The following is a 20,702-nucleotide window of genomic DNA, read 5'->3' on the forward strand; positions in this document are numbered from 1 at the left end:
GCAGGGCGGCCCCCGAGCCCCGCACCGCTGGAAGCCCCGCGGCGTCCGGACAGAACCCCAGAGGATGGGGGCCCGATGGGCGGGAAGAGTTTGGAAAAGTCACCCCATCTCCACATGTCCTGGGGGAGGGGTCCCCGCTCCAGCCTCGTTCCTTAGACTCTCCCCACTTGGGGAAGTCCGCACACTCAACAGCCGGTCCTGCAAGCCTTGGAATTTGTCGGAGGATGAGGGGGAAGGGGGGAAAGGAATGAAAAACGAGCTCCCCGTGCTTGGACAGCACATGCCACTCTAATTTCCAATTAGGAAGAGAAATTTCCCAAAGGCTCAGGCTGCCCCTGTAAGCAGAATGGGGCTTGAAGCAATCCTGCCACTTTGTGGCCGGTTCCAGAAACAAGTTGAAGACACTCGCTCAGGGGCACCGCGATCTACAATACCTGCAGGGGTGTAAATGACAACTATCGGGGAAAACGTCTCGGGGTCAGTAACTGAAAAGGACTTGAAAACAAGGCAGAATTGCAGGAACCGGATTGCAAGAGGTAGATTGGACTTGCCGTTAAAGCACATGAAAGCTGCTCAACATTGCCTATGATGCAGTTGGCCAAAGAGGGCGTACAGGTTGAAACCCATACGCCCCTGTGCCAACCAAACATGCGGGAAATACAAATCAACACTACAAAGATATATCGCTTTGCCCAGTCAGAATGGCCATCCTCACAAAGTGTAAAAACAAGAAATGGAGGAGAGGACGTGGAGAAAAGGGAACCCTGCTACGCTGATGGTGGGAATGTCAATTGCTAACAGCCACGCTGGAGAAGGGTATGATGTTTCCTAAAAATTCTAAAAAATAGAGCTATACGGACTTCCCTGGTGGCGCAGACATTAAGAATACAACTGCCAAGGCAGAGGACACGGGGTCAAGCCCTAGTCCAGAAAGATAACACATGCCGCGGAGCAACTAAGCCCGTGTGCCACAACTACTGAGCCTGTGCTCTAGAGCCCATGAGCCACAACTAACGGAGCCCGTATGTCACAACTACTGAAACCTGAGCCAGTGCTCCACAAGAAGAGAAGCCACTGCAATGAGATGCCCGCGCACTTCAAGGAAGGGTAGCCCCAACTTCCTGCAAACAGAGAAACCCCACACGAGATAACAAAGACACAACCCAGGCAAAATTAATTACCTAATAAAAAACAACAGAGTTACAGAGCATACAGCACTACCACTCCTGGGTGTATATCCCGGGATAACATAAATAGATAGGACACAGGCACTTCAACTATTAGTGCAGCACTTTTGCAGGATCCTCGACTTGGAAACAATATAAATGTCCTTGGAAGGAAAAAATGGATAAAGAAGATAATGGTACTTATGTACAATGGAACAGTACTCAGCCATGAAATCAATGAAATAAGGCCAGTTGCAGCAACTCCGGTGGACTTAGATAGATCATTCTAAGTGACAGAAGTCAGACACAAAAAGACACTTAGCATAAGATATCATTTATAGGTGGAATCTAAAAATGGTTACACATGAACTAAATTACAAAACAGAAACAGGGTCACACATTTAGAAAACACACTTATGGCTGATAAAGGGGAAAGGTGGGGGTGGGGTGAGGCATAAACCAGAGGGTTGAAATGAACACAGACACTGTTCCCAAGACCAAATAGGCAATCGACAAGACCTACTCTATATCTCAAGAGCTGCACTCAGCACACTCTATAGTCACCAGAAAAGAATATATCCGACTGGTCAGAATCTTAAAAGAATCTAAGGATGTCTCTCTGGAAGTGAAACAAGTGGATGTGCAGCAGCAAGAAAGACAGCATTGAAAATCAGCTACACCCCATTATAAAAATAAATTTAAAAAAATAACAAAAAAAGACACAGGAAGAAAATGTTACAAAATGCGTTCAGGGGCTGTGATGCAACCTGGATTGACCACATCTACAGCCACAGCTGCGTGGGCCCTAAGGCTGGACACTTGTGGGGCTGAGAGGCTTGGTGAGCATGAGGCAGCAAATGCAGCCCCTTTCGAGTAATACTGCCTGGTCCCCATTCCACGGATCCCAAATCTCCAAATGCAGGGGACCCTTCGTGCAGCTAAAACACGCATGGGACACCCTGACGATGGCACACCGTCGCATCGGGAAGAGTCTGGAAAAGGCCCCTCATCTCCCCATCTCCTGGTGCTCGGTTCCCCCCTCCAGCCTCTTTCCTAACAGCCTCCCCACTAGGGGAAGTCCGCACCATCAACATCCTGTTTCGCGCACTTTGGAATCTGTCCGCAAGATGAACTGGAAGGTGCGGAAGGATGGGGCACACGCCGCTCTAATTTCCAGAGAGAAAGAGGAAGTGACGAAAGGCTCAGCTGGCCTTCGGAACTAGAACGGGGCTTGAAGCAATCCTGCCGGACGGTGGCCAGTGCCCAAAGAAACGAGTTGAAAAGCGGAGCTCAGGGGCACTGCACTTCACAATCGTGCAGGATTGTAAATGATGCCTAACGTGGATAAAAATGCCTTGAGGTAAGTCACGAATGAGGACTTGAAAGCAAGGCAGAATTGCAGGAACAGAATTTCAAAAGGGAAGTTGGTCTCGCCTCGAAAGCACATGGAAAGGGGCAGAACTTCTTCAACGATGCCGTGGCCCAAAAGGGCGCATGCGTTTTTTCTGAATATATTCAGGAAAAACGCATGCGCCCTCTTTGGCCAACCAAGCAGGCGCAGCATACAAATCCGCACTACAAGCAGGTACCACTTCGCGTCAGTGCGAAGGGCCGTCCTCACAAAGTGTAAAAACCAGAAGGGAAGGATTCAGCATGGAGGAAAGGGCGCCTTTTTACGTTGATTGTGGGAAGGTAAATCGCCAACGGCACTCTGGAGAAGTGTATGCTGTCTCCTAAAAGAATCTAAGAAACAAAGCTACAGAGCATAGGGCACTTCCACTCACGGGCGTGTATCTTGGGAAAAGCAACTCTCGACAGGACACAGGCACCGCAACGTTTAGTGCTGGTCTGTTTACAAGAGCCTCGACTTGGATACAACCGAAATCTCCTTGGAAGGAAAACATGGATAAAGAAGATGTGATACTTATATACGCTGAAATATTACTCAGCCATGAAATCAATGAAATAAGGCCAGTTCTGGCAACTGGGGTGGACTTAGGAAAGATCATTCTAAGTGACATAAGTCAGACAGAAAAAAGAGACTTATATACCTCAGATATCAGTTATATGTGGAATATCAAAATTGCTACACATGAACTAAATGTCAAAACAGACACAATCACACATTCAGAAAACACGCTTACGACTGCCAGGGTGCAAAGGTCGGCTGAGGTGAGGCATAAACCAGGAGTTTGAAATGAGCACGAGAGGCCGTTCCACAGACCAAACAGGCAATCAACAAGGCTTCCTCTAAAGCTCAAAGGACTGGACTCGGCACACCCTACACACCGGACCCTGACCCTGACCCTGACCCTAGCTTATAGGTGGCACCTAAACATGCATACAAATGAACAAACTTACAGAACACCAACAGCAACACACATTTAGAAAGCACAGCTGTGGCTACGCAAGGGGAAAGGTGGGGTGGAGGGCGGCACAGACCAGGAGGTTGAAATAAGCATACACACCCTTCACGGACAATACAGGTCATCGACAAGGACCTAGTGTATAGCACATAGAACTCAACACATTGAAATCTCCAGAGGAGAATACGTAAGACTGCCAAGAATATGGGAAAAAATATGTAGATGTTTCTCTTTATGTGAACCAAGTGGATGTACACCAGAAAGGGACACAGCATTGTAAATCAGCTATAATCCACTATATAAAAATGATAAATTACAAAGAGAGAGAGGAATTCTTTCAGCAGCGGTGACCCAACCTGGAGTCACAGGATGTAGACCCAGAGCTGGCTAAGGCCCTAAGGCTGGACACTCCTGGCGCCGACACACCCCTGGTGAGGACGTGCCAGCAAAGGCAGCCCCATCACAGTTGTACTGCCTGGTCCCCACTCCGTGGGTCCCATATCTCCAGGTGCAGGGGAGCCAACCTACAGCTAACCTAACCCTCTAACCTTGAACCTCTAGCCTAGATCCTTTCATTTTGATCCCTCAAAACCTCCTCCTCTTAATGGACCTTCTGATACTGTCCCTAAGCCTCTAACCCTGACCCTGATCCTACCTTCTCACCCTGAGCACGGAGCCTGAATTGTTTTTAATGAAATGTACAAGTCTTTTATTTTCTTTTTTAATTATTTATGGCTGTGTTGGGTCTTCATTGCTGCGCGCGGTCTTTCTCTAGTTGCGGCGAGCGGGGGCTGCTTTTCGTTGCGGTGCGCGGGCTTTCACCGCGGTGGCTTCTCTCGTTGCGGAGCATGGCCTCCAGGCGCGCGGACTTCAGTAGTTGCAGCATGCAGCCTTAGCAGTTGTGACACGTGGGCCCTGGAGCACGCAGGCTTCGGTAGTTGCGGCGCGCGGGCTCAGCAGTTGTGGCTCGCGGGCTCTAGAGCGCAGGCTCGGTAGTTGTGGCGCACGGGCTTAGTCGCTCCGCGGCACGTGGGATCTTCCCGGCCCAGGGTTCGAACCCGTGTCCCCTGCATCGGCAGGCGGATCCTCAACCACTGCGCCACCAGGTAAGTCCCTGAACCTGAATTTCCATCCTTAATCCCGACCCTCTTCACCCTGAACCATACACTACTCCCCAACCCTAACCTCTGACCTGACCATGATCCTGCACCACCTTTAACTCTAACTATAGGCTCGAATCAGAACAGACTAAAAATTTGAACCCTACTCCAACCCCTTGAAGTCGCATGAAGAAGCAGGTAACTCAGATACACTCATGCCTCCCCTCTTCCCTACCTCCAATCTCCTTTCCCCACACCTACGACCACCTTGCTTCCTTATCCCGTAAGTATCTCGAGCCCCTTGCCTCTGGGGAGGTGGATTTGATATCATCACTTGGCTGCCCTGCAACCTCAGCATCTAAGCATTTGGCTTGCTGCATGACAAACGAGCCTGGTTCCAAACACTGTGAGTCCCTAAGCCTTAAGGCAGGGAAGCTTCTATAAAACACATCCTGCTGAAATAACTCCCAGAGACGGTTAGGATTAACCATGTGACAAAGTCCAGAAAACAAGGGCTCTGTGCTCGCCGTCGGAAGACAACCGTCCCTGCGGAGCCCGCCACACGCCTCCCACCACTCACTCAGGGCTACTGACTACAGCGGCCTCCTGGCTTTGCTCTCACCACCCCCAAACTGTGCTCTAACGTGCTTACAGAAAAACGGCCTGTTGAGGTAAAAGCAGCATGGGCTGTCTGTAATATACTCTGCCACCAGAAAAGGCACCCTCACCCAACGGTGCTGGAACCCTGATCTCAGACTTCCAGCCTCCAGAACTGTGAGAAATACACTTTTATTGTTTATAAACCACCTAAAATACCCAACTGGTGTTTTGTTATAGCAGCCCAGATGGATTAAAACCATCAGCAACGGTGTTGAGGAAAAACTGGAATTTTAAATGAAAAAGAAAAAAAAAAGCTCATTTACAATAGCACCTCAATACTTTTAAGTCTGGACCACGACCCTCTGACCCTGACACTAAATCCTGACCCTGGCCCTGGCCGGACCCCAACGCCAACCCTGAACCCTCATCCTCACCCCCTGCTGCCCCACAAGATATGATGCCATTACCCAACATCTTTTATTTAACATTTTCACGATATGGGGTAATCGTGCCAAAAAACTAACCAGACTCTCTCCAGACGCCTATGCTCTCATGTAGCCAGACTTTGTCTATTCCAACTTCCTGTGTTAAATCACATATCATGCCTCCCCTAGGTGTGCTAGACTGGTACAGAATTCAGCAATAATACAAACAGTGAAAGAAAGCACATGATTCTAATTTTTTAAAGTTTATTTTAAAACATTTTTGAAAAAAAAAATGTAGCCAAGAATTTTAATTCCACGCAGGAAACAGAAGCAATGCCAAGAAGGCTAAAGTGTCTTAACTACCTTTCTTGGTATCTCTTGTCTATCAGTTCATTAAAAACCTTTGTTTCTTTTTTCTTGCATTAATCCCCTGAAAGTTCCAGATGGGCAAAAATATTTTTAAATACACAGCTGATTTCTACATTATATACTTAATATTTATAAATTTGTTATTTGTTTTGCACATGTCTATGGCTGTACTACTGTCAAGACGAAAGTGACATATAAAAATACAGACTAATCAAAACATAAAAGTCAGCCATTGTCTAGAATGTGGTCTACAATATAGAGCTTGCAGACAACACAGACTATATATATATATTTCATCTGTTTGAACACAGAAAGTAGTGTCTCAGACTGACCCTGGAGAAAGATGCTGACACACAGGGAAACTCACTGATGATTCTCCTTTATGTTTATTAGATAGATCAATACCAAATTATTTCACATATATCACTTTCAATATCTATATATGTATTTTGTAACCAAATTCTGGTTTAAAAGTCACAAACCAACACGTAAATACAAAATGTTAGAAAAGGTTTAACATATATAGGGGAAAACATGTCTTACGCATCGTAGAGAGTTTGCACAATCTAGCATAAAGGCAAATGGGGTTGAAAAAAAGGAAATCCATATACAATTACAGAAAAAAATTTAGTCAAGCCGCCTAATATAAACTATTTCAGATATCATGTCCAAAAATGCCCACGTGTGGCAGAGGTCTCTACAAATCAATTAGAATAACGTCAACACGAACTGCAAACTGAAGCCTTAGCAAGTAAACGTGACTCATGCTTTTCTCTCTGAGAGAATGAGGCTTGACTTTCAGTTACATAGGCAGAGAAACACAACGCAGAAGAAACCCTTCTTTACAGTGGCTTCACTGTACCACTTCAGGGCAATGTACACGCTTCCCCTGCCGTGCGTACACACAGTGCTCTGCGACAAAGTGACTCAGTTACTTAAAAACAGCATAAACGGCAAAACAAAATAACCAGAAATCGGCGAAGCTGGTAAAACCACAAAGACATTGAAATCCAGCAACACCTGAGAGGCTACGAGAGAAAATTAATCATAAAATCTGGATGATTAATCCTCCATCAGCACTCTGATTTGGGATTTAGTGCTAACATTTTATACTAGCCTTTGGTTAAAACTGAAAAGGCTGAAAAGAACCAATGTTTTGGAAGAAGCAGTGTCACTTGTAAACATCCTGCCACCTAACTAAAAGGACGGCCTCTTCTTCTAGACCCATGACTTGATAAGACAGGAAGCTCTCAACACACAGCGCTGGAAACGATGGACTCCACAAGTCAAACTTGAGTGAAACTGTTCTAATGCCATGTACTGAACACACGTTTGTTCTTAGGAAAAATTACAAAACTAACAACTATTTTTCTCCAGAATTATAAAACATAAAATCTATGAATCAGTACCGTAATGTGATTACAGAAAAATAGCCAACTGAAAAAACAACAACAAAAAAAAAACAACCCACAGGTCGTCTACATCATCCCCAGTCCGTTTCCTGCAGCCAGTACTTCCCACCTGCTCTGAGGACTGAGCCTTAGACACTGTATTTAAAGTTGAGTCGACAGTACTCTCTGTCTCTGGGGCAAAAGTGATGCAGCTCATTACTTACACACAACACTTGTTTCATCCTTCAGGACTTTCTTCGAGGGGATTACTCAATGTTGGTTCTTTTAAAGGTAACAAAAGGTGTCAGAAAAAAATTCCTTGAATTCTTTTGCAGTTCCACAAAGACATCTGGCAATTTGATACGTTCATTCCTCTCCCCACCACAATTTTTCTTTTTTAAAATTACAATTGACAACTCAAGTAAGATGTAATTCATTTACTTAAAGTAAGAGAGAGCTTTTCAATCAAGTATCCACATTCCAGATAACTAAAAGATTTAGTTAAATCTTTTTAATTAATCTTTCAATAAATCTTTTAATTACTCAGTGCCAGTAATTAAGAGGTTGATACCATAAAATTCAAACTTGCACACAGGCATGTCCCACTCAGAATAGACTTTATACACTTACCAACTTGAGCATTTCGTCTCACCTTTTATAAGAAACACAGGTTATTGCAACTTCAGTTTTCCTTCCTGACGCAGACACGTGTACCCTGTGTAAGAAGCGGTCTCCCGGCCACCTCCACTTGCAGACCTCAGCATCTCCCGAGCGTGTGAAGCCGACCGCTCCTCCAGGAGACTCTCACCCTTCTGAGACAACATTCTCCCTTGCACCGTATATGTTTGTGCAACTGTGTTCACAGAGATCAGACCACGGGATGAGAACTCTACAGGACGGTCAGGACAGACGAGAGGACGAGACGCGGAGCGGGAGCCCCTTCGTCTCCAGGGCGCCTGCCGCGGGCAGCCCTCCAGGAAGGGCCCCCGGACCGCAGACTCACCGTTCTCTGTAATAGAGCACGGAATGCTTCAGGGGACCTGGCAGAGGAAGGCCCAGGACCTTCTCGTGCAGGAAGCTCACCAGGGGCCCTGGCGCGGTGTCCGGCGGCGCCATCACCTCCACTTCTTGCCGCTCCTCTACCAGGTCTCCGCAGCTGATGTCATCAGAGGGGCTGGAGACCCGACTGGTAAACAGCTCTTTGTCCAAAAAGACGATCGTTGCCATTCGGCGGCGGCGAACTCTCCTTCGTTTAAACCTGGGAGAGTTCTTCAGTCCGTTCCCGTTTTAGTTCACAGCTTCCTGGTGGATGACCTTCTTAATGGTGCCCCGGATGGCAACGCGCGCCAGGTCCCGGAGGCTGCGAACCGCCAGGGGTGCTGTGCAGAGAACGAGACCGTCAGCCTCACCCTCGTGACACCACAAGGTCTAGACACCTGAGCAAATTCTAACCACATTTTCATTTACTGGCGTATTTACAAACACATTACAAGAACAGGACAGTGCTGTAGGCAAATGTTAATTATACTCTAATTGGCATTCACATGGTATTTTTCAAAAGGTATTTTTCAAAAAGTATTTTCAGGGCTTCCCTGGTGGCGCGGTGGTTGAGAATCCGCCCGCCGATGCAGGGGACGCGGGTTCGTGCCCCGGTCCGGGAGGATCCCACGTGCCGCGGAGCGGCTGGGCCCGTGAGCCATGGCCGCTGCGCCTGCGCATCCGGAGCCTGTGCTCCGCAACGGGAGAGGCCACGGCAGTGAGAGGCCCGCGTACCGCAAAAAAATTAAAAAATATATATAAGAACCAGGGTTACAGCGTTTGGTTCTTGGACAACCGGCTTCATTTCCCTATTTGCTGTGTTCAGTGATGCATTGTCTCATCCAGTAGAAATACAGGGACCACATGGCTCTACAATTCTTTCATCTGTTTTAATATTTTCACAGTATTTCAGAAATTTAAGAATTTGTTCCTCTTTTTTTTTTTTTTTTTTTTTTGCGATACGCGGGCCTCTCACTGCTGTGGCCTCTCCCGTTGCGGAGCACAGGCTCCGGACGCGCAGGCGCAGCGTCCATGGCTCACGGGCCCAGCCGGTCCGCGGCATGTGGGATCCTCCCGGACCGGGGCACAAACCCGTGTCCCCTGCATCGGCAGGCGGACTCTCAACCACTGCGCCACCAGGGAAGCCCAAGAATTTGTTCCTTTTTTATTAAAGTAGAGAAAAAGCAGTTCCAAAACATTTTTAAGAACAAAAATCCCAAAGCACATCAAGGAAAAATAAAATCTGTCAATTAAAGCTCAATTTAGGCAAATGTGTAGGCCATACACACAGGGCAGTATAAGGGCTTTTCTGAGGGGAAGAGAATCATTAGGGGTCATGTGTTTAAATACGTGACACTGAAAGTCAGCATCACTTCTTACCCCCCTGAAGCTAACTTCTCCAAAAAATAACAACCCAAACTATCCAGAGGGCTCCTCTGTTGCCCACATCTCTCACCAGAATCACAGAGGTCCGAGCAGAAGCTGCTCAGCGCCCAATGCCCCGAAGGCGCCCCGTGCTCGCAGCACCCTCTTCCCCTTTGCCAGGACACGGGGCCCTGCGCTCACCCACGCCTCACACCCCCACCACGGCGTCCTGTGCCACCGCGTGGCAGCGTTCCTCCCCCGCCACTCTACTGGCTGTTGCCCCCTTCTCAGGCCTCCCAAGGGCCAGCTCTGGCCTCTCCAGCTCACCCCGAGGTGCCATCAGTGGGGGCCACCTCATCCGCTGGCCTCCTCCTCTTCCACCCAGCCTGGCAACCTCCTCTCCGCTTATGCCTATTTGTCCTTGGTCTGACATCCATCCCATGGCCTCAAATAACACAGGGCAGCCAAAGGCTCCCTGGGTCCGAATCCAGTCCTGCTAGGGTCAGGGCCCCCTGCAGACCCACCTCCATAACATGCCGGCCACCTCAGGCCCACATCCTTCCTCAGAAAGGCCCTACCTGCCTCCTGAGTCCCTGCCGCTGCAGAGCCCAGTGTCTTAGCATCAGTCTTTATCTCTTGCCCGGAAAATCCCAGCGGCCTCCTGACCAGCTCAGCCTGCAGCCTGGTCACCCGCCCGTCCATCCGAGAGCCGACCGACCCCGTCCCCTGTGCGGCTCACGGCCACAGGCGCTCGGCCTCGATGTGCACCGCCCTCATCAACATGACTCTGCCCGTCTAAGAACCTCTGGTCCGGGAGATAAAATTACAAGTTCACTTCAGGAGCCCTAAAGAGCATCGACATTGTTCATTGCACCACGTTTGCTGTGAAGCCCTGGCCTCAAAACCCACATCTCGGGGTACCCTCCACATCTCCATGATTCTTACCCAGGCAAGATCAAGACACTTGTCGTAGATCCCACCTGTGACCTCACCTTCTGAAACTCTGCAGGGGCTCCGGAAGGCGGTGCCCTCCCCGCCCGCGGGCAGTGCCTGCCGATCCATTCCAGTGGGATTTTCATGGAGCACACATTTGACAAATTCACCCTCCCCTGACCACCAGGGTATCCAGAATACAGAGGTGCCACATCTTCTATTTAGAATTTTTTTTTTGGGGGGGGTTGTTTTTCATTCTTTGGCTGCGTTGGGTCTTCGCTGCTGCGCACGGGCTTTCTCCAGTTGCGGCGAGCGGGGGCTCCTCTTCATTGCGGTGCGCAGGATTCTCACCGCGGTGGCTTCTCTTATTACAGAGCACGGGCTCTAGGCACGTGGGCTCAGTAGTTGTGGCTCACGGGCCCTAGGGCGCAGGCTCAGTAGTTGTGGCGCACGGGCTTAGTTGCTCCGTGGCACGTGGGATCTTCCCGGACCAGGAGTTGAACCCGTGTCCCCTGCACTGGCAGGCGGATTCTTAACCACTGCGCCACCAGGAAGTCCCCACATCTTCTATTTAAAACATGGGACGGACTCTACCACCTACATGATAAACTCGGGTCTAACCCACCTGCCCACCTCATGCTCCCACGACCCCCACTCTGGCGAGCTCCTCTCCGCTTATGCCTATAAATCCTTGGTTTGACATCCATCCCGTGGCTTCAAATAACACAGAGCAGCCAAAGGCTGCTAACCCCAACCCCAACCCTAACCCTGGACGTCGCTGGCGTATGTCCCCCACACACCCGGGACGTCCAGCTCACGGCCAATGTGCCTCTGCGCATGCTTCTCTTCCCTTTTCTTTCTTTCTAGGGAGTTCCTTTTCATCCTTGAATATCAAGCACAAAAACATCCTAAAATAACCCAAAAGAGGCTAAAAGTAGAGTACAATTTTTTGAGTGATTTTTTTAAATCACTTGTAAAACTTTAAAGGCTTCAATGGGTGGGAAAGTGCTCTTAACAGGAAAACGTTTCTTATGAATTTTATTTCTCTTCAAATTCTAACGAGAGTAAAAAGATCTAAAAAGTAAGTGAGAGGGCTTCCCTGGTGACGCAGTGGTTGGCAGCCTGCCTGCCGACGCAGGGGACACGGGTTCGTGCCCCGGTCCGGGAGGGTCCCACGTGCCGTGGAGCGGCTGGGCCCGTGAGCCGTGGCCGCTGAGCCTGCGCATCCGGAGCCTGTGCTCCGCAACGGGGGAGGCCGCAACAGTGAGAGGCCCGCGACCGCAAAAAAAATAATCATAATAAAATAAAATAAAGACAAATGCAACAATTCCACTTTACAAACAAGGAGGTGATAAAATGGTCTCTATTGGAAACACGAAACTTGGGAAAAATGAACATTCTATTTGTTCTCTTATACTCGTGAGAAATTACCTTCAGGTATCATAATTAAAAAACGTGGACTGCCCTGGTGGTGCAGTGGTTAAGAACCTGCCTGACAATGCAGGGGACACGGGTTCAAGCCCTGGTCCGGGAGAATCCCACATGTCGCAGAGCAACTAAGCCCGTGCGCCACAACTACTGAGCTTGCGCTCTAGAGCCCACAAGCCACAACTACTGAGCCCGCGTGCCACAACTTCTGAGCCCACGTGCCACAACTTCTGAAGCCATGCACCTAGAGCCCGTACTCCACAACAAGAGAAGCCACCACAATGAGAAGCCCGTGCACTGCAACGAAGAGTAGCCCCTGCTCGCCGCAACTAGAGAAAGCCTGCGTGCAGCAATGAAGACCCAACGCAGCCATAAATAAATAAATAATTTGTAAAGAAAATAACAATAAATAAAAAACAAACTTAAGGCCCCTAAAAACACAAAATATTTTAAGAATAATTAGAACAGATACACACATATCCCTGACTCTCCTGCCACAGTTTAATCATGTTTCCTGGAACATGAACAGTAATAAACTGATTTCTTTCCATTTAATCCAAAGTTTAAGTTATGACTGACACCCAGAGCCACAGACAGATTTGATCTTACTTGTCGAAGCTGTCACTTGTCCCGATGAAAAAGTCCAGCTTCTGCTTCGCGTACTCTGTCACATCTGAATGGAGTTCCACCCCGTGGTTCACACCAAAGGGGCCTAAAAGGTTTCAGGATAAGAGAACATGTAGAATTAGGGCGAGAACCCCTACTCCTTATTTCTGTTTCACAGACTACAGCACATATGACTTGGCATGTATAATTACAGAAATACACGTTATTGGGCCTAAATCACCCAACCCAATAGTTAAATATGCAGGCTGGCCTCCGCTCACCACATCATCAATACTCTTTCTCACAGCTTCCTAAAGCCTGGACCTCCCTGTCCTCAAACCTCTAAGGAATCATTTGAAAATGCAAAAAAGCCAAGGCCTGTAACCAAGAGTTCCAAGTGCCACTAATGAATTAAAGAAGAAACATGTACTTGCAAATGAAAGTGGACACAGGCCTGTTTTCCATCGAAGTTCTCCCCAAACACTCAGGTGTGCTGTTTAATTCTCACAAAATAGGTTTTAATCATCATCAAAATAAAACTATAATTCCAAAATCAAAATGAAACTTTTTTTAATCAAAAGAAATTTATCAGTAACTGGAAATAAAGCTGTGAGAAAAGTTAGGAACCCACTTGATGAAAGTGCTTCCTCCACATACAAATGCCTCTGGGTTAAATCTCGGTGAAAACTATTGACACAAACAGCTTCATTAAATCTCTGTGTTGTAAGAATCCATTTGTATGAAGGTCGGACTTCCCTGGTGGCGCAGTGGCTAAGAATCCACCTGCTAACGCACGCGACACGGGTTCGAGCCCTGGTCTGGGAAGATCCCACGTGTCGAAGAGCAACTAAGCCCGTGCACCACAACTACTGAGCCTGAGCTCTAGAGCCCACGAGCCACAACTACTGAGCCCGCGTGCCACAACTACTGAAGCCCAGGCGCCTAGAGCCCGTGCTCCGCAACAAGAGAAGCCACCGCAATGAGAAGCCCACGCACCGCATTGAAGAGTAACCCCCGCTCGCCGCAACTAGAGGAAGCCACGTGCAACAACGAAGACCCAATGCAGCCAAACATTTTTAAAAAATAAAAATAGGGCTTCCCTGGTGGCGCAGTGGTTGGGAGTCCGCCTGCCAGTGCAGGGGACACGGGTTCGAGCCCCGGTCCGGGAGGATCCCACATGCAGCGGAGCGGCTGGGCCCGTGAGCCACGGCTGCTGTGCCTGTGCTCTGGAGCCCACGAGCCACGGGTGCTGAGCCCGCCTGCCGCAACTGCTGGGGCCCGCACGCCTGGAGCCCGTGCTCCGCAGCAGGACAGGCCACCGCAGCGAGAGGCCTGCGCACCGCAACGAGGAGCGGCCCCCGCTCGCCACAGGGGGGGAGGGCTGTCGCGCAGTAGCGAAGACCCAATGCAGCCAAAAATCAATTTTTTAAAAGACGCAAAAAAGAAATTAAAAAATAAAATAAATTGAATTGAGTTAAATTAAAATAAAAACATTCGTATGAAGGGCAAAACCGGTGACGCTGGTGTGTGTGACGAAGGTGAGCACCCTCCCCCTTCTGGAGGGGTGGGGCCCTGCTATGGGGTGGCGGCCATGAGAACCTCTGGGGCGCAGACTCTACGCTGCATCTCATTCTGGGTGACGCTTACACGGAGGTGGACGTAAAACCTCACCACGTTCCACGCTTCACACTTGTTACTTTACTACGGGTACGTTACACCCCAATTTTAAAACAGCTGCATGTGAAAATGAACAGGGCACATAGGGCTTTATTTAAAAGACATACAGGGGCTTCTCTGGCGGTCCAGTGGTTAAGACTTCGCCTTTCAACGCAGGGGGTGCGGGTTCGATCCCTAGTTGGGGAGCTAAGATCCCACACGCCTCGTGGCCAAGAAACCAAAACATGAAACAGAAGCAATTCTGTAACAAGTTCAATAAAGACTTTAAAAATGGTCCACATCCAAAAAATCTTATAAAAAAAATAAATAGGGCTTCCCTGGTGGCGCAGTGGTTGAGAGTCCGCCTGCCGATGCAGGGGACGCGGGTTCGTGCCCCGGTCCGGGAGGATCCCATGTGCCGCGGAGCGGCTGGGCCCGTGAGCCATGGCCGCTGAGCCTGCGCGTCCGGAGCCTGCGCTCCGCAATGGGAGAGGCCGCAACAGTGGGAGGCCCGCGTACCACAAAAAAAAAAAAAATAAAAAAAAAAAAATAAATAAATAAATAAATAAAAGACACCCATATACAGTCACAGTGCAGCATCCAACCCTACAGAGTCCAACAGACATGCTGACCAACGCGACCACCTGTGCGTCCACAGCTTGGCATTCTGCCACTTGGCTCATCTGGCCCCTTCCTGGTGCAGCAGCCTGGCCCCAGGCCCGGGCCTCCCTGCCTCTGCTGGATGACTCACGAGCTCCCCTTTCTCAACACCGGCCAGTCACACACAGAGCTGCTGCTAAAACACCCTCTCATCAAAACACAGCCTACGGGGCTTCCCTGGTGGTGCAGTGGTTGAGAGTCCGCCTGCCAGTGCGGGGGACACGGGTTCGTGCCCCGGTCCGGGAAGATCCCACATGCTGCGGAGCAGCTGGGCCCATGAGCCGTGGCCGCTGAGCCTGCACATCCGGAGCCTGTGCTCCGCAATGGGAGAGGCCACAACAGTGAGAGGTCCGTGTACAGCAAACAAACAAACAAACAAACAAACAAACAAACCACAGCCTACGGGCGTCCCAGGTGGTGCAGTGGTTAAGAACCCGCCTGCCGCCAGTGCGGGGGACTCAGGTTCAAGCCCTGGTCCGGGAAGATCCCACATGCCGCGGAGCAACTAGGCCCGTGCGCCACAACTACTGAGCCTGCGCTCTAGAGCCCGCAAGCCACAACTAATGAAGTCCACTCACGTAGAGCCCGTGCTCCACAACAAGAGAAGCCACCGCAGTGAGAAGCCCGCACACCTCAACAGAGTAGCCCCCGCTCGCCAGAACTAGAGAAAGCCCGCGTGCAATGGAGACCCAACACAACCAAAAATAAATTTTAAAAATATCATTAAAAAAAGAATAATCATAGTTATAGAAAAAAACCCACAGCCCACTTGAGACGTCACGTTTCCAGCATTTATATCACAGCCACATTATCCCATTTCCACCCCACTGCTCTCCTGGTCACTTGCCAGAGACCAAGAAAACTTGCCTTTTTTCCCCGCTCATCATGTTCTCATCAGCCCCTCACCTTTGTTGGACACTTACTGAGGACACACTTCCTATTTTCAAGAAGCTTCACACCAGAGTAGAAACACACATCCCCTGAACCCCCCCAATAAGAAGATAACTGAAAGGGGAGGGCGTACAGGGGCAGGGGCACCAAAGACACAACACTGAGACTAGTCCCACGAGGCCCCCCAGGCAGGGCTTCACACGACACCACACGACACTTTCAGGTTAAGCTGACAAGTGCTGCATCCTCCCCACCGCCAACTGGAACCTCGAGAAGGGAGCGCCCTCAGCAAAGGGGTGGAGCCATAGGATGCGCTCAGGAACGCGGCAGACAGGCTGCGGCCGGAGGACAAGAGCCCCCAAGTCCGAGCAATCACTCCGGGCCTCACACCTGCCGAGGTGCTGGGGGAGGTCGGCAAGGTGTCCACCTCTGCAGCGATCTGCACGGAGAACCGCCCCAGCTGAACGGACCAGACAGGGGGGCCCCGGATACACAGCATCCAGACAGGGAAAAGGGCCCAGTGCGCGCAGCTCTCTCCCTGCACATCCAAGACGTCTACCCGTGAACACAAACTCTCAAGTTACCTCCTTCAAATACATCAAAGCAGCACGCAGTGTCCACTGCGGCCGAAAACACAGCTTTCCTTCCTTCAGAACTCTCCTCCCCTAATATCCAGTGAAATTCCCAAGAAAGAGGGGACTCAGAAAAGACAAACAACAACATCAATTGTAAGCCATTTCTTTATAACTTCTACACAACATCAAGCACAGCAGGTCAACTGAGGTTTACTTTAAGTCATCTTTTCCTGAGCATTTCATTTCTTTTCAGTAGCATTGCTAATCTAATCAGTTTGATAACCTGACCACCTTATCCTTAGCTCCTCCAATTTTTCAGCTCCAACAGAGGGAATTACAATTCACTAATTCCAGACGATGAATAACCCGGGCTCCCTTTGCAAAGCAGTTTCAATCCAAGGCAAGTTAAGTTCAAAAAGCATTTAGCTTAAAAGAAAAAAAAAACTTCACATTTAATAATCTGAGGGTAGCAGTTTATAGCCTGGAGTCAGACGATCAGAATCTCAAAACTTCAGCAAATTCTAAAGTATATGAACTTACAAAGAAACCAAAAGTTTCATTCCATATCCCCAAAAAGCAACTGTTACTGCTAAGATTTTCTTAAGTGCCTGTATCAACCACAAAGAAACAATGTTGGGATGGACCGCTAATGATTTAAACATGACTTTAAAGCCGTTATTACTTGAAATCGCCAATATTCGGAATCTTACACTGACTTGGTGACGATGTTAAGATACTTAAGCCGAAAGCTTTGATATTTAGCAAACCTGGGAAAACAGGCTAAATGGCTTCAAATGAGATAACTTGTGAAATCCTTCCCATCCCTGGAATATACTTAAAAATAAACAACTTACAAGTATTAACTTTTTTGGTATTAAAACAACAAAAACAGAAACTGCTTGGAAGAACTTTAACTTCCAGGGGACTTGAAAGTTAACTATCCCCAGTCTAGAGACCGTGAGAGGGCAGGCTGAGTGTATTAATCGAGAAATGACCGTAAGGTCCAGATTTATACAATCTTGAGGTCCTCCACTGTCCAAAAGGAGGGTGTGCCCATCAGATGTTGGAGGTGCAGGCTGGGGGGACAGGAAAGCTGCAGAAGGACCCTTCTGTTCCTTATGGGGGTTTCTCGATTAATACAATCACCCCCCACCCAGGGACCGTGTGACACCACCACAGCCAGGAAGGCCGAGGGCAGTTACGACTCAGTCCCCACAGAAGGCCATGCTGCCGGCAGGCTCTCCCTCCTACACGTGGGACAGAGCCAGACTCAGCCAGGATGAGCCCCGCCATGGAGCTGAGGTAGCCGGTGCCGCTGCCCAGGTTCGGGAGGGAAAGGCGAGGCTGCAGGTCCAGGGCCTCCATCACCTCCGAGTAGATGCACGGAGCGGAGAGGTGGATGTTACCGTGCTTCCACGCCAAGTCTTTCTACGCGTTCTCCTTAAACCCTTCGAGACAACAGTCCGCGCGGTCCACAGCCCGGAAGGCCCGCCCACCAGCTCAGAGCGGAGGTGCCGCGCCTCCTTCAAGCTGTCTCTCAGCCCGTCGGTTCGTCCTCACCGGCACTCGCACCGCCTCCCATCTTCGAGACCACGCCCACGGAAAGCGGCCGCTTGAAAATGTTTAAAAGAGCAATTCATACTAAGGGTTAGAGCAGAGCAATAGAAGTTCTAAACACATACCAATTTCAGATTCTGAATTCTGAAAGTAATACAGATGGAATATATTTAGTCAACACCCACCCCCCTCCACTCCCAAGAATGCCAGATTCAAAACAAAAAAAAGTTAAATTTGAAATTCAATTATATCCATCCAAAAATAAGTTTGTAATTTATAGTATCGACTGAATACAAATGAACATGCAATACCTAAAACACAGTTGACGACTTAAAAACATCATTAAAGTACGAATTCAAAACTTTACTAAAAGTCATCATTCTAGAAAGTCAAGCAGCATTTAGGATTAAAATCATCTTGAATATACATCTATCTCTCTTTTTTTTTTTTTTGGTCGGGCCTTAGTTGCGGCATGCGGGCTCTTTAACTGCGGCATGTGGGCTTCTCTCTAGTCGTGGCACGTGGGTTTTCTCTCTCTAGCTGTGGTGCGCAGGCTCCAGGGCACACGGGCTCTGCAGTTTGCAGCACTCAGGCTCTCTAGTTGAGGCGCACGAGCTCAGTGGTTATCGTGCCGGGCTTAGTTGCCCCGCGGCATGTGGGATCTTAGTTCCCCGACCAGGGATCAAACCTGCGTCCCTTGCATTGTAAGGCGGATTCTTTACCACTGGACCACCAGGGAAATCCCGAATATGTATCTATCTTAACAGGTATATATACACATATGGAAATATCATTGAATGTAAACATAAAAAGAGAGCAGAGGGCTTCCCTGGTGGCGCAGTGGTTGGGAGTCCGCCTGCTGAGGCAGGGGATGCGGGTTCGTGCCCTGGTCCGGGAGGATCCCGCATGCCGCGGAGCGGCTGGGCCCGTGACCCTTGGCCGCTGGGCCTGCGCGTCCGGGGCCTGTGCTCCGCAACGGGAGAGGCCACGGCAGTGAGAGGCCCAAGTACCGCAAAAAAAAAAAAAGAGAGCAGATATGTCTACTAGAAAATCATTCTAATATCAACCTCTGAATATTTCAAGTGCTGTAGATCCTTTTTTTGGTACATAAATCTTCAAAAGCAAAAACAAAATTTTTTAAATTCAGGTCAACAAATAATAAAAAGTTGTTCATTGTTCATTTGAAATTCAAATTTAACTGCTGTCTTATATTTTATCTAGCAACTCCACATCCCACATACCCATAAACATCAAGTCAAGCAATCCATTCACTCTCTGATTTGGACGTTCTGATGTACAAATTTCAGGCAAAAACAACATCCACAAAACTCTCTTCCCCATGAAACATACTGTGACAAACACCTCACTGTAACAAACACAGCATCTGTCCCCAGGATACAGCTTAGGAGCAAGAGGAGCTGCTACTAGAATTCTCTCAACTCCTGCAAAGCATCAATAGCTACTAGACAAGCTTTCCAGCTCATCAACAGCAGAGAGTATATTTCTGCTCTCCTCCCAACTGCCTTCAAGAAGACAAAGTAACAGCATGTGCTCCCCTGTGAGCCAGCACCCAAAACACAGTGTACCCTCCTCTAGCTCACAGGCAAATGCTCCTTCACCTGTACAGGTTTTACTCTTCCTAAACAACTCCAATTTTCTACTTACCCTAGGGACTTTTACTTCAAATCAAATGGCAATGTTTACTAAACATCTGATATAAATTGCTGGGAAAAAAGAAAACAGCACTGACTTCCCAGTGGTCGAGCAGTTAAGACTATGCACTCCCAACGCAGGGGGCCCAGGTTTGATCCCTGGTCGGGGAACTGGATCCCACATACATGCCGCAACTAAGAGTCCGCATGCCGCAACTAAGAGTCCACATGCCACAACTAAGAGTTCCAAACACACACAAACCCCACACAAAACTGGCAATTGAGGTGGGAGAGATTTCCCCAGGAATGAAAGCCACCGACCACACAGACTAATCTTCACCTTCTCACAAGGACACAAAATGTGTGAAAGGTGGGGCTTTTAATACAAACACTCTTCTATTCTATGGCTGGAACAGTTCATCTTCATCGTCAAGATTTTAGAGCTGAAGACTTCCCTGGTGGCACAGTGTTTAAGAATCCGCCTGCCAACACAGGGGAAGTGGGTTCGAGCCCTGAGCCAGGAAGATCCCACATGACACAGAGCGACTGAGCAACTACCGAGCCCACGCGCCACAACTACTGAGCCCGTGTGCTGTGACTACTGAAGCCCACGCGCCACAACTACTGAGCCCGTGTGCTGTGACTACTGAAGCCCACACGCCCTAGGGCCCGTGCTCCACAACAAGAGAAGCCCGCGCACCGCAACGAAGAGTAGCCCCTGCTCGCCGCAACCAGAGAAAGCCCACACACAGCAACGAAGACCCAACACAGCCAAAAATAAAAAATTTTTATTTAATTAAAAAAATAAAAAATATATAAAATAAAATAAAGATTTTAGACCTGAACTTAGACTTCCAAATCCCTAGGAACTTCCAATTATTAGCGTCTCACCCCCATTTTAAATTGTTTCAGAGCCCTTGCTGG

General features: G+C 48.8%; 1 protein-coding gene across 1 annotated transcript; it reads right to left on the reverse strand.

Annotated features, from left to right (window-relative positions):
* Positions 1 to 6,082: 6,082 nt before the first annotated feature.
* PCMTD2 (protein-L-isoaspartate (D-aspartate) O-methyltransferase domain containing 2) lies at positions 6,083 to 18,151 on the reverse strand. Its single transcript, XM_067012923.1, is given in 6 exon segments — positions 6,083 to 8,796; positions 11,521 to 11,636; positions 12,791 to 12,900; positions 17,851 to 18,062; positions 18,065 to 18,119; positions 18,122 to 18,151. Coding segments are annotated over 6 exon segments (903 nt in total). The 3' UTR covers positions 6,083 to 8,416.
* Between the last annotated feature and the right edge of the window lie 2,551 nt (positions 18,152 to 20,702).

Source organism: Kogia breviceps, chromosome 14 (genome assembly GCF_026419965.1).
Source record: "Kogia breviceps isolate mKogBre1 chromosome 14, mKogBre1 haplotype 1, whole genome shotgun sequence".
Taxonomy (NCBI): domain Eukaryota; kingdom Metazoa; phylum Chordata; class Mammalia; order Artiodactyla; family Physeteridae; genus Kogia; species Kogia breviceps.